The sequence below is a fragment of the Oreochromis niloticus genome, linkage group LG3, assembly GCF_001858045.2.
Source record: "Oreochromis niloticus isolate F11D_XX linkage group LG3, O_niloticus_UMD_NMBU, whole genome shotgun sequence".
NCBI lineage: Eukaryota > Metazoa > Chordata > Actinopteri > Cichliformes > Cichlidae > Oreochromis > Oreochromis niloticus.
In genome coordinates this window covers 75,635,751-75,650,351 of record NC_031967.2, presented here as the reverse complement: position 1 = coordinate 75,650,351, position 14,601 = coordinate 75,635,751, and the positions used below count along the sequence as shown (strand labels likewise).

The 14,601-nt window shown below is 40.6% G+C and overlaps 1 protein-coding gene and 1 long non-coding RNA gene across 3 annotated transcripts; both read left to right on the top strand.

The window, feature by feature from the left end:
- Positions 1-2,906: 2,906 nt before the first annotated feature.
- LOC106098294 (nuclear factor 7, ovary) lies at positions 2,907-8,564 on the top strand. 2 transcript variants are annotated; one of them, XR_003219512.1, is made up of 4 exons: positions 2,907-4,099; positions 7,809-7,855; positions 7,948-7,952; positions 8,554-8,564. It is a non-coding gene; the product is annotated as a nuclear factor 7, ovary (long non-coding RNA). The 2 variants fall into 2 exon arrangements; XR_003219511.1 differs by lacking the exons at positions 7,948-7,952; positions 8,554-8,564 and having other exon boundaries at positions 7,809-7,869.
- Positions 8,565-8,588: 24 nt separating this feature from the next.
- LOC100702357 (putative protein TPRXL) lies at positions 8,589-14,510 on the top strand. The gene is made up of 7 exons (XM_005477731.4): positions 8,589-8,745; positions 9,581-9,685; positions 9,799-9,874; positions 12,268-12,451; positions 12,623-12,781; positions 13,008-13,144; positions 13,794-14,510. The coding sequence occupies exons 4-7, from the start codon at positions 12,277-12,279 to the stop codon at positions 13,845-13,847; spliced, it is 525 nt and encodes a 174-aa protein (XP_005477788.1). The 5' UTR covers positions 8,589-8,745; positions 9,581-9,685; positions 9,799-9,874; positions 12,268-12,276; the 3' UTR covers positions 13,848-14,510.
- Positions 14,511-14,601: the final 91 nt, after the last annotated feature.

The window sequence follows — 14,601 nt, the reverse complement described above, 5'->3', positions numbered from 1 at the left end:
GCAGGTGCCCAACATAGCAGATTCAAGAATTAGAATTTAGATTCCAATAAAGTTGGGGGAAAGTTTTTATTGTTAGTGTGACTAGCCCCACCTGTGTTTACTCTGAAGTATTTACTTCAGGGTGACTTTGTGGAAAAGGACAAGGGCTCTGCCCCAGGGCGGATACCAGAGAGTCATGGCAAAACATTGGAAAACTACCAGAGGCTCACCCAGACTATGACAGCTATAAGTTGTCAGTGCAAGCAATGGCAGTAAGAAGCACAGTCTGCAATAGCTCTGCCAATACCTTTATTATCACTTTGATATCAATTTTTGACCTTGAAGAAGAGGTCAGATCAAATGAGACACATTTAAAATGTTTACACAGTACATTCTATATGTTGAGAATACACACCAAATAATTGCAAAAATCATAGTTAACCCTTTAAACCCTGACCTAATTTAGCCTTTAAACCAGGGGAAGGCAACTCCAGGCCTCAGGGGCCGGTGTCCTGCAGGTTTTAGATGTGTCCTTGATCCATCACAGCTGATTTAAATGGCTAAATTACCTCCTCAACATATCTTGAAGTTCTCCAGAGGCCTGATAATGACCTAATCATTTGATTCAGGTGTGTTGACCCAGGGTGAGATCTAAAACCTGCAGGACACTGGCCCTCAAGGCCTGGAGTTGCCTACCCTTGCTAAAAATGCTAACCGTCACCGGTGACGGGTTAGGGTTTAAAAGGGTTAAAAGGCTTTTTGACCAGGTTTTTGACCAATAAATCATTAAGTTGACCTCAAGGGCCTCAGTGGATGAAAGCCAAATTTTGATAGATTGATAACATGACCCCATTCATTCTCTCTCTAAAAGCCCACTTTACTCTGTTAATGTGTTACAATATCATTATGAAATGGAATTTGGGAAACCCTATAACTCAACTGCATCATTAATGTGGAATTACAAAAAGAAATATCGGGTTCCTCGGGGGGTCCCGAGGAACCGCTTCAGCCAACTGGCGAACTCCAGGTTGACCTCCAGAACTGTCTCCACGTCGCTACTGCCTTCTGCGTGGCCGACCCCTGAACTTTTTCACCCTGGACTTCTGGGCTATCAGGCCCCGGGTCAGCTCCGAAACTATGTTTTGGAACTCACAAGCCCCCGTGTGTGTGGGTGATGGACGTTTTTGTTTTGGGTCTGCCCCGAGCCCTCCGTACTGGAGCTCCCACCGCCCACCCGGTTGTTTAGAGTTTATTGTTATTATTTTCTAGTTTCTTCTGTTTTTGTATTAGTTCTTAGGGTTTGGGTCTTGTGTTTAGTGTTTCTGTTATTCCTACCTGTGTCCTCTCCCGGTGTTCTGTTTGTGTCTCTGAGTTTGTGTTTGTAAAACAATCTGTGAATTTCCTGTTTTACTTTGAAGGACTGTCTTGTTATGCCCATTAGTTCCAGTTGTGTCCACCCCTGCGTGTCCTTTCCTCATTACCTAATTTGTATTTATAGTGTGTGTTTGCCTCTGCTTGTCGTCGCTCCATCTGTGTTACTCTGTGTCCCATGGTATTCTCTTCATTCGTCCTACTTTATTATTATTTCAGGTCTCCCTATTAGTGTTCCCAGTTTAGGTTTTTGGTAGTTTCTCGTGCTTCATTTCCTGTTTTCCACTTTGTAAGTAAACGCTCACCTGCATCTAGCTGTTTCCTGCATATTGGGTCCTCTTTCCTACAAACGCCACACGACTGCTGCCCGAGCCGTGACATGGCTTTTTAAGTAACTGTTTAACTACTGCCAGTTTGAAGGCAGATAGGTTCAGAACATTTAAGACTTCAGTCTTAAATGAATTAATTAATATTCTTTGAGCAGTCTTGTAGAAATGGGGTCTAAACTACAAGCTCATGGTTTGGAGTAAGTAATTGTTGAAGTTAACTTGGAAAGATCAATTGAAGAAAAAGAGTCTAATTTCATATCAGTGCTGTGAAATGGTTATGAGTAATCTTTTCTCTAATTTTTTTTGTGAAGAAATTCAGTAAGTCATTACAAGTAAAGGTTAAAGGGAGGCTTGGCTCTTTTTTTTCTTTTTTTTTTTTGTCAGCCTGGCTACAGTGCTGAAGAGAAACCCAGGGTTGTTCTTATTTTCTTCAATCAATGAGGAATAGTAAGATGTTCTAGCTTTTTAGATGATGCAAACTCTTTCTTCAGGCTAAATGGTGATCTTCTAAATTAGTGAGACATAATGTCAAATCAAATCACTTTTATTGTCACATCACATGTGCAGGTACACTGGTACAGTACATGCGAGTGAAATTCTTATGTGCGAGCTTCACAAGCAACAGAGTTGTGCAAAAATACAATAACGTAAAACAAGCAAAATATAAGAATGGCTAAATGTCCTCTCCAGCTTACAAGTTATCTGCACAGTTAGAAGTATAGTACTTCTGATTTGAGGCAATCTTTTGCAGAGGAGCTTAAGTATCATATACAGATAAGATATTAAATTACTAATTAATTATTATTAATAATTAATATCAGGGGTGGGCAACTCCAGGCCTCGAGGGCCGATGTCCTGCAGGTTTTAGATATCACCCTGGGTCAACACACCTGAATCAAATGATTAGTTCATTACGAGGCCTCTGGAGAACTTCAAGACATGTTGAGGGGGTTATTTAAATCAGCTGTGTTGGATCAAGGACGCGTGTAAAACCTGCAGGACATCGGCTTTCGAGGCCTGGAATTTGACACCTGTGATTGAAATAATTGACCTCTGTGGGAGCAGCATTCAGGTAGCTACGGTGCTCTGTTTTGGTACAAGGTATTGAAGCAGATGATACTGGATGAATTATATCATTAAACTTAATTACAGCACTGTTTAAATGTGAGTTTAAGCAAAAACACGACACAAAAGAAGTTTCAGTGAAGGTGGTAGAGGAGGGAGGGGAGCCAGGACTGACTGTACTGCCTGTCTGCTGTTTTCAGCTTCACTCACAGACTCAATGGCTTCCAGATCAGAGGAGGATCTCTGCTGTCCGGTCTGTCAGGAGGTCTTCAGAGATCCTGTTCTTCTGTCATGTAGCCACAGCTTCTGTAAAGACTGTCTGAAGAGATGGTGGAGAGAGAGACCAACACACGAGTGTCCAGTTTGTAAGGAAATATCAGTTTATGATCCACCTTTAAACCGAGCTTTAAAGAACCTGTGTGAGTCGTTCTTACAGGAGAGAGATCAGAGAGCTTCAGAGGCTCTCTGCAGTCTGCACTCTGAGAAACTCAAACTCTTCTGTCTGGACCATCAGCAGCCAGCGTGTGTCGTCTGCTGTGCCTCAGAAAAACACACCAATCACAGATTCAGACCCATCGATGAAGCTGCACAACAACACAAGAAGGAACTTCAGGAAACTCTGGAGCCCTTAAAGAAGAAGTTAAAGGTTTGTGAAGAAGTTCAAGTGAAGTTTGATCAAACAGCAGAACACATTAAGGTCCAGGCCCGACACACAGAGAGGCAGATTAAGGAGCAGTTTAAGAAGCTTCACCAGTTTCTAGCAGAGGAAGAGGAGGCCAGGCTGGCTGCACTGAGGAAGGAAGAGGAGCAGAAGAGTGGGATGATGAAGGAGAAGATGGAGGCTCTGAGCAGAGAGATAGCAGCTCTTTCAGACACAGTCAGAGCCACAGAGAAGGAGCTGAGAGCTGAAGACGTCTTATTCCTGCACAACTACAAGGTTGCAGTGGAAAGAGTCCAGCGCTGCCCCCTGCTGGATGATCCACAGCTGCCCTCAGGAGCTCTGATAGACCAGGCCAAACACCTGGGCAACCTGACCTTCAACATCTGGAACAACATGAAGGACATGGTCTCCTACACTCCTCTCATTCTGGACCCAAACACTGCTCATCCAGAACTCATCCTGTCTGAAGATCTGACCAGTGTGAGAGTAGGAGATGAACAGCAGCTTCCTGATAATCCAGAAAGGTTTCAGTTGTTCTGCTCTGTCCTGGGCTCTGAAGGCTTTAACTCAGGGACTCACAGCTGGGATATTGAGGTTGGAGACAGCGTAGACTGGGACTTGGGTGTGTTAGCAGAATCTAGCCAGAGGAAGGGAAATAAACGGTCCAGATTATGGGAAATAGGGTTAAGTTCAGGTAAATACTTCACACGCTCACCATCAGCTCCATTCACTGCTCTCTTAGTACAGAAGAAGTTCCAGAGGATCAGAGTGAATCTGGACTGGAACAGAGGAAAGCTGTCGTTCTCTGATCCTGATACTAACACACACATACACACCTTCACACACACTTTCACTCACAGGATGTTTCCATATATTTGGACTGACGATGAAGTGAAGTTGTTGCCATTGAAGGTGTCAGTGTCAGTGGAGCAGATGAGTTGAGGATGATGATATTTCTAATGTTGTTTCCTGTCAGTGAATTGAAGCTGTTAAACTGCAGCTGTCCTCCTGCTGCCTCGTTGTTCCAAAGCGCTTTGTTTCCAAAGCTCTTGTGCACCCCAGGGCGGCTGTGGCTACAATGTAGCTTGCCATCACCAGTTTGTGAATGGGTGGATGACTGGATATGTAAAGCGCTTTGGGGTCCTTAGGGACTAGCAAAGCGCTATATAAATACAGGCCATTTACCATTTACCATTTAGTTCTCACTGTTTCTCGAGATTGTTTATTTTGCTGGGATATAGACTGACATGTGTTGAGTGGGAGGAGCAGTTAGTTGTTGTAGTTATAAAACCTAAATAAAATATGACTAGATGAATTTTTTATAATGTTGCCGGTTTTAGTCTTTACTAATTTCTTTTATCCGTACAGTCACCCTGAGGAGGTTTTCACATATCTGTCTATCACACTCACATGAGAAGTAATGTTTATTTGCTGTTTCTCATTTTTCTGTTATGAACTTCTTAAATCTTAGCCTAACAAATACCATTTGTTTAATTACACTACAAAAACGCTAAAAAACCTGAGATATTCCAGCAGCTAGGGCACCAGAAAATGCCATAAGGTAATTAAATTTACGAAAAACTACAGATTTCTTTTTAATTTTTACAAAATACACATTGTATTTTTATATTTACATGAAATTTTGGAGACATTTGTCTTAAATAACATATATTTACGTGTCAAAACAATGAAATTACTAAGTAAAATGTTCAGGTAGCATTGTAATACAATGAATGAGGTTTAAAATTGTAGAAAATGTATTTTTCTAATCAGATTTTATCACCTGGTTTAATGTAAAAAAAAAAAATATCCATCATAAAACTGTTGGTAAACAAGTAACTGGGTTTCTAATGAAAACAATCTACTTTTCATGTTTAATTATGTCAACTGTAAAACAGGTTTGTGTGTGAAACTTAATTGAAACATCTGGCATATTTAATTTACCATTACCAAGGTATTCCACACACAGGGTTAATTGGGGTTTTTTTTTTGGTCAATATCCAAAAAATAGTCTGATAATTAATCCACTAAAGTGTATACTGATTTATTACCGATCTGATAAACATTGGGAGAAATATGTTTTTTGAAACATTAGCTTTACGTTGCTTAATGATATCATAGTACAGCTGTAATACAGGATTACTGCAGTTCAGTAAACTATATGTGGCCTTCAATAGGTAATTAATTGAATCCATTAAATTAAAAAACAAAGCATGTTCGACATTAGGCTCAGTCATTCAGTCTATACACAAATACACAGAAAAAGAAGTTCATTTTTAGATATTTCAATCAATTGCAAAATACAAATATTTATTCAAAATTTAAACAGGCACAGCTGAAGCTATTCAAGACAATGAACACAGGACACAAATAATTACCAAAATAAAAAACAGGCAATAAGTTTACCGAATGAATAACATAGAAGGACCGCACAGAGGGAACACAAAATGAACACTTTAAAGTCTATAATCAGGACTACAGTATCTTTTTACTTTTCATGTAGCTCTATAAAGTGTCCCTTTGAAGTCCTGTGATTATTGTGACTCGTGATGACAATAAACAAGACACTTGAAAGCATTGTAATTCCTGAAGTGAAACTTGCAACCTACTACATGACATCGATACCAGTATTGCGCCTAATTTTTGTGTAAATTTTAATGTGTCAGTAGTATTTTAGATTTTTCAATGAAACACCACAGCTATGACAAACTTACTTTTAACATCCCTAAAATAATTATGATGCAAACTCACTTGCACAATGCCCCTAGGCACCAACAATTCATATAATGCATCTACTGAAAAAAAGAAAAGTTATTCTGTGTACAGTATACAGGACATTTGAATAGATACATTTGTTTGAACCCAAAGAAGCATTTGTACTGAACATTCACTATTGTATGCAGATATGTAAAAAGGTAAAACCATCAGATCAGTAATTAGCTTTGCTAGCAAGCCCACTCGCCTTTCATCATTATGAGAGGAAAGCACTGAGTTAACAGTGTAATATTTAGATGGCTCCTCTGTTAACCAGATGCAATATGACTGGTCACATTAAACTTTTGTTTAATATTAATGGTAAAGTTTCTAAAGGTGTGTGGAAACGTGCACTACCGCTGTGCCTGTTGCTGATTATGAATGGTCCTTTTTCCCCAACTTCAAAAAAGTAAACGCTCATTGTCCTTGTAAGGTCCTCCTTCACCTAATTCAAACTAGAAATGGTCCGTTTTTATCCCCGAGCTTTTCCTTATTCCCAGGTATCTTATTAAAGCCTTTTCCTTCTCTACCAAAAGGTTAAAAATTCAACACTGTCCGCTTGTAAGTACCCAGAAACCACAATGGTCTCTTTATGTTAAGTGTGTTTTGTTACTGCATCATTGCTGATTTGAAAGTTATCTGATGTTAAAGTTAAGAGTGTGCACCCTACACCCAGGCATTAATGTTTATTGTTCAAATTAAGTAAATATGGAAATCACTTCAAAAATGATGCAGAACATGCTTTTATACTATTACTTGTGTGTAATTTTAACAGTTTTGGTCAATATTTTTAAAAGATACACAAAATAAGATATAAAACATAAAATACACTATCTGCAAAATTATCATAAATATACCTTTTCACAGTTTATGTTTGTATCCATTATAAAAAACAAAAACATAAATTACTATTTTGTGGTGATTTGGAGGTGCTGATTCTCATTTCCACTGCTTCACACTACGCAACGAACGGTTCCAGTACAAGCTGGAGGCCATCACCGAATGAAGCCAACAGAACCACATCATCTACGAAAAGCAGAGATGAAACTCTGAAACTACCCAAGTGAAAGCCTTCCACCTCTTGGATACACCTAGATATTCTGTCCATAAAAATCATGAACCGAATCGGTGACAAAGGGCAGCCCTAACAGAGTTCATCAAGCACAAGAAATGAGTTTGACTTATTGCCGGCTATGCAGACCAAGTTCTTGCAAAGGTTGTATAAGGATCCAATAGCAGTGGGCCACACAGCCATTACTCCCAAAGCACTTCCCACAGGACACTCCGAAAGGCAGAATCCAATGCTTCTCCAAGTCCACAAAAATATGTAGACTGGTTAAGGAAATGGCCATGCACCCTCAAGTTTCCTTGAGAGGATAAAGAGCTGGTCCAGTGTTCCACAACTGTCATGGCCCGGGTGAGTGCGGGAACGCCTCTGCGTGCCAATGATTCCACCTTGGGGTGGAGCCACCGCACCTCATTGTCATCATTTCACCTGCGAGTAATTAGGCTGCAGGCTTTTTATGACCAGCGTTCTCAAGCACTCACTGCCAGAACGTCTGCTAACTCACGTTCGTGAAGGCCGCTAAAATCATGCAGAAACCTAGTCGTAGTTATTCTTGTGCTAACTTTGATTTCTGTCCACACAGAAATCCTCTGGATGTCAGTGCTTCCAGCTGCTACACCTGCTGCTAAAGTAAGAAAATGAAAGTAAGACTGATTACATCAAACCTTTTACACTCTGGAGTAACAGCTGGATGACCTCCTAACACCTGTCTCCCTTGTTGTTGACTGTAAGGTTTCTTTTTCCTTGGCTTCATCTCACAGTTCCAGCTCTGGCTGTTACCTGGTGTCGGGTTCCCCCCTTCGGTCCGCAACAGCCCCAAGACTCCGTCATGGACGCCACTAACCTGTTTACCAAGTGATAAACCAGTGTCTCGTTTTTTAGTTTGGGTTGCTTAGCCCGTTAGGGTCTGAAGTCTCCTTCACAGAGTGCCATTAAAGAATTTGAATGTTGTCTGTAGATTAACAGTGTATTTTCGTTCATAGTACCTTTGTAGAAGAAGTAGTGTATGTTCATAGTATTGCGGCTAAGAGCCCGCTCACAGTATTTCACCTTTTTAGGAGTTAAGTTGCATGTCCAGCAAGGCAACTTTAATCCCACCCCCTGTAACATATTAAGGTAATTTAGTTTAGTATCCTGTCTCGCCTTTTCTTAGTTCATAGTGGATGTATTAGGTGTGTTTTGCTCACAGTTTCTGCATCTCTGAGTGGTGTCCGCACCTGAGTCCATTTCCCTGTGCTTGGCCGCTTGGCCGTGACAACAACTATGACAAAACTGTATTGCTCCTCCTGTAGCTGAGGTTCAACTAATGGACATACTCTCTTTTCCAGCACGCCAGTATAGACCTTCCCAGGGAGGCTGAGGAATGTGATACCACTGTGGTTGAAACACACCCTTCTTAAAGATGGGAACCACCACCCCGGTCTGCTAGTCCAGAGCTACCACCCCTCAACACCAAGCAACATTGTAGAGGCGTGTCATCCAAGACAGCCCCATAACATCCAGAGCCTTCAGAAACTCAGGTCAAACCTAATCATATTATTAAACTATGGGCTATAACAGTTGTATTGATGTATAGGAACTTGAAATGCTCCCATAAATGGCACTACTGCAATGTAAAAATATAAAGATAAGCTCTGGCGGACTTGGTTCTATGGTAGGTCTTAAAGGGTTAATAGAAAAAACAGATAAACAGCTACAAAGAAATTCTAAAGTTTCCTAACTGTTTCCTGTAGGAAGGGTGGGGCTTTTGTCTGCCTGTACATGGGGGTTATTTTCAATATTGCACAGTAAAACTTTTGAGTTGTGTTTCTTTGTATGTGCTTTGTGTGTATTACTCCTACTGTGAGTTAGAAAAAGGCAAAGTGTTAGTATGTAAACGAAAGAGGTTCTTATAATGAGACCACACCTGCATCACACTCCTTTATACCTTTATGTTCACAACCAGCACACACCTGGAAATACTTCAGGTAAACACAGACCTCACAGCTCCTTTGTGCACCTTCCTGCTACAGCAGGCGGAACCAGGACCACATTAAGACCAAATCTCTCTCTCTCTCTCACTCACACACACACACACACACACACACACACACACACACTTGCTGTAACACAAAAAGAGAGAGAGTATTTAAATATAAAGTCTGAACATTAGTCACTCTGTCTTCGGTGTGTGTTAGGAGGGTAAAGGTCCAGCTGGCTTATTTTCCTACCTGGAATCCATGGTAACGTCATAAAAGCACGTCAATAATTAATATGGACTTTTGTGTGTGCGTGTTTTCTAAATTTTCCTCACACACACACACTCTCTCTCTCTGTTATTACAGTGTAGGTGTGTGTGTGTGTGTGTGTGTGTAGGGAGGGAGGGTGCAGAGCAGACTTTGCCCTGCCTGCCGGAAACTGTCGCTCAGTCGCCACACCACCAACGACGCTGCGAACAGCTGAGGAACTTCACACCAGCCAGTGAGTACAAACTGGGAGAACTGGAAGGAGAGATTCACAGCTGGGGGCGAGGGGGGACCACATGTAATGCCTATGTGTCACTGATCCCGGCTATGTTCAATCTGAGCTTGCAGGTCCAGCTCAGAGGTCAGTCATGTGACTGAAGGCCTCACCTGTGACATCACAGCAGGGCCCGTGTTTATATATGAGGTGAAAACACTAACACACTTCTGTATGAAAATATTATGGTTTATCAAAGTTGGGGGGAAAAGTTTTCATGGGCAGTGTGATCGCTTCTACCTGTGGGTACTCTGCTGTGTGAACCTCCGGATGACTTAATGGCAGTCGCTCCAGGAAGTATCCAGAGCCGCTCGTTTGATCTTACATTTCCCACTGCAATATTTTAAAGTATTTTATTTACTTTGTTTTAGAAAGAAAATAATTGATTGTATGTAGAAGACTGATTTCTGGACTGCATCCATAGACTGAGGAGCATCACACAGGCACAGACAGACACCTGGTCATTAGTGCTGAGTCCAAGTACAATCCAAGAATTTCACTCACAGACTTCTTGAATGGTCTGTCAGTACAATTAACTGCACAGCAGACGTATTATTGATCATGTAATCAATTAAAAACGACATGCTCCAACAGCAGGTCTTTGATGTAGCCACTGTTGAAGTGCATTCGACCTGCAATCTTCTTAATGTCCAATAGGGGGCGACATCTGGGGTCCAATTGTATGGAAGTCTATGAGAAAATGAGCCTATTACGTAACTTATCTCTCACCTCAGTAAACACTTTCCTAGTGAGTTTATGGTCTCAGTCTCTACTTTCAGGCCTTAGCAAATACAACATGGTGTTCAGTTTGTAACTTACGGACCCATTAGAGGGATAAAGGATTGAGTAGGAAGGATTTAGAGCATGGATAGGAGCATGCAGTGTAGGAATGCCCTGGAGATTAGAGAAATAAAAGTCATTAGAAACAATATAGAATAGTGAGTGAATATATTGGACAAAGGCGGCAGAAGGAAAAGAGGAAGACCTCAGAGGAGGTTCATGGATGTAGTGAAGGAGGGCTGTTGGTGAGGTAGGCAGATCGCCATGGTGATCCCTAAAGGGAGCAAGAAGAAGAAGAAGAAGAAGAAGAAGAGTATCTCTCATTGGTTTCTAAAAAGTCTGTGGCACTAAAATCAGGCAGCTTTGAATCTCGCCTAGAAGTCTTTGCACATCAAGCCGTTCTTCAACAGTTTTTGTGGAGTGGTGCAGCCCACTGACCTGATCTAAGTGCATGGTAAATGCCCCAAGCTGAACCCCTGTATCTGTTGCTGTTGTATTTTTACAATGATTTCCCCATACCTCTACACAATAAAGTAAATATGAAAGAATTAAAGAACAAAAGAGTATATAAAGACAATTATAATCTAGAACCTGTTTATTATTCTCTTGCCCTTCTCCTCCTAAACATTTTTTTAATCTTCCATTTTAAGGTTGGACATAGTTTTAATTTAATTGTAAATTGATGAAGCAGGTTCCCCTGCACCTCAAATTATGAATATTATGGAGTCATATAATTTTGTGAGGCATGTTACTGAGTCTATTTTCTGTAGGACACCGTAGATCTGGTTTTCTCACATGGGCTTGTCTGTGTGAAAGACCTTCCCATCACAAAACATAGTTCTGTCTGTTTTGTCTGTGTCTGTCTTTTAATATAGAGCTTACCCTTCCTAAACAGTTATTCAGTCAGCATATTATCATCCAGCATGCCACTGAACTTGATCAGATTTGTTTAATGTTAAGTTAGAGTCAGTATTGGATGCAGAAATGTTTGTGAGAGATTTTAATGAACAGACAGGCATTCAAAGAGCCATTCCTCTGGATAAATGAAGGTTGTCTGCAGTTAGAAGGTCCAAACCACCGAATGAAAAGTGCACAGGCTTCATGTGAAAGAATGCAAAAAGGGAGTCTGCATATTTTATCAGTATTATATTGTGCAGTAAAATTAATCTTAATGTCCTTTTGATAAAAATAAGCTGACAGGTGTTCTTTAACAGGTATTCTCTAACATTTCTTACTTTTATTATTAAAAATAAATTGTATTATTTATTTAGTAAATAAAGTTAAAAAAAATGCTTGTGAAAATTCTGTACCTTCATCTATTCACTCTGTTACTGATTTTTCTTGTTTTTTAAATCTGGATTGTTTTCAAAACCCTGTTGAGTATCACTGATCTGACAGACAAAATGAATCTTTCATCGAGCCCTGCAGGTGTGCTTCCCACATCACTGTTAATTCAAAAGGCCAGAAAAAATCTCACCTGGACTCGTCCTCACCTGAACATTGTGGATTGGTATCCAGGCCCTTGTTTCTTGTCAAAGATTTGAGAAAAGCCAGGTTCTGTCAGAGGTTTCTTCCTGTTAAAAGGGAAGTTTTTTTTCTCAGTGTCCCGTTGTGTTATTGTTGGGGTCTTTACCTTACAATATAAAGCACCTTGAGGTGATGCTATATAAACAAAATTCAGTTAAATTGAAAAATTTTCTGTGAAATGTTGTTTATAAGTAAATGTATATACTAAAACTTCACTAAAGCTTGTCTCACTGCAGGTGTTCATCATGAATTCTTCAGCACCACCTCCTCCATCATCATCATCATCATCACCGGCATCAACATCTACCTCAATCAGAGCTGGGAAACAAACCCAGCTGAACTCCTCTTCATCTTCTCACCCTACTCCTCCTTTTACTCTGTCTCTCGGAAGTCCTGAGCTGCAAGCAGAGTTTCTAAAAGGTAAAAGCCCATCTTCCAAGGTTCAATCTTGTGTTTATGGATAACTGAACAGAACCTGAAACAGAACCTGAGGGGCCCAGGTGGTCCTGGGTTTCTACCACAAAAGAATTGCAAAACCCCAAATCCCAAGCACAAACAGCCACAAATGTCTTCTTATCTTTATCTTTCCAGAGTGTCGGAACAAGTTTAAGACTCACAGCGACGACGGTGAATCCAGCGGGGTTTCCTCCACCACCTCCCCTGTGGCCTCCCCCTTCAGCCTCACTCCTTCCTCCTCCCCCTCCAGTTCATCATCCACCTCACCATCCCCTGGCTTCAAGGACAGACAAGGTGAGCCGGCTGGAAGTACTGTCCTAACCTATGTGAAGTGACTAACTCGCCCTGGTGGAGAGGACCCATTAATAGAAAACATATCTCTGAGAGACTTTGACGAGCTGTTACTGGTTTATTGTGCTGATGTAAAACAAACAGGATCCACTCTTGGGTGTTGCATTTTGTGTTTTAGAGATTTCGTTGGAGCCATATGAAAACTGAAATTTGTTTTGTCTTCGTTCAGCTCGTCTGTCACTGTCACTGTCCAGCCCCGAGCTTCTTTCTGAACTGAAGGAATCCAAAAACCGCTCCCTCCGACACGTCCCCGCGCAAAAGGGAATGACCACCGTTTTCTCAGGGCGAGGAAGAGGATCAAGACAGGTGAGCAGAAACAAAGGTTCTCCGTCTGGCTCTCCAGCTTTCCTTCTTCTCATCAAGACTACAAACTCTGCTTATTAAAACCTTACAACACAGCAGCCATGATGTAAAGATTCAGAAACATGTTAAAGCCTTTATTTATTTTATCCATCCATCCATCCATCCATCCATCCATCCATCAATCCACCCATCCAACATCCATTTTTATAACATTCATAAACAATGTGTGAAACGATGACACTGAGAAATTTTGTTGATGTTTAAAAAATATCTGATCACCTTTAATACTTTGAAAGGCAAATCTTTCCACTGATGTATTTCAGTTGCTCCATGTAGTCCTATTTTGATTTCATAGAATTTGAGATGCTTCTAGTGGCTGACGGTTCTGAACTACAGACAGGCCAGTTTAACAGCTTTACTCATTACTACAATTTGATTTAGCATCGTTTTGCTAGAGTAAGAAAGGTGTCGTCTGGATAGCGGCATATGTTACTTCTAAACCTGCAGATATGGTTCAGCACTGGGGCCATCCAAAGAGTGACTTCCAAAAGGAACCAGAGATGTGTCGGTTTTCTGAGACAAAGTTAAATTGGAGGGATAAGTTTAAAATAATTAAATGATCTGAATTAAATTCTTTAATTTTTCTTTTCAGGCTGCTGACTCCACTACACCCACCAAACCAGCCAATCCGAGGGTTTCTCGCTGACTTCATGAGCAACGTGTCAACCAGACTATGAACTCTAATTCTCCGTATTAATTATTTAAATACAGTGTCACAAGCTAAATGTTATGAATGCTGAAAGTGTAAAAACTCATCACCCTCGCCAGTTCCTGAACCATGTAGAAGACCCTGAAATAAAGTACAGAACAAGGCTCTGCAGATTTATATTTGTTCACCAATTAAAAATGTTCAGTTCATTTTTAGAGAAAGAAAAAATCATTAATTTAACCAAACATCTGGTCATGCAGGTTGGAGTGTGGACTTCAATCCATGACTTTGTTGTTGCTGGGTTATCTTGTCTTACCACTTAGAGTTCTGAATACTAAAGCTCAAAGCTATAAGGAGTAAAAGCTGATATCCAAGAGGTAAATGTTGAATCATGTAATAGTAATTAAGGAACTTGCGTAGCTATTGCTGTGGATATAGCTCAGTGGGGAGTGTCTAAAGAGCAGTTCTTGAACTTTTTCTCTCTTGACCACTGTTTTTTCCCCAATACTGATTGGTAGATTAGGATGCCACTTTGTCACATATCTTTAAAAGTTGTATTATTCATATTAGACGTCAGGGTTTAAAACACTGGAGTAAATGTACTGTATGCAATCCTTTCAATCAAAATGTTCAGTCTTCAATTAAAATGTCCATTTCAAAGACTTCTTTTGCTGCTTCTGTGGACCAGAGATCCACCAATCAGCACTGAGTGAAGGTAGGCTTTCAGGGGTTAGGATTTTAAGGTTAGCTG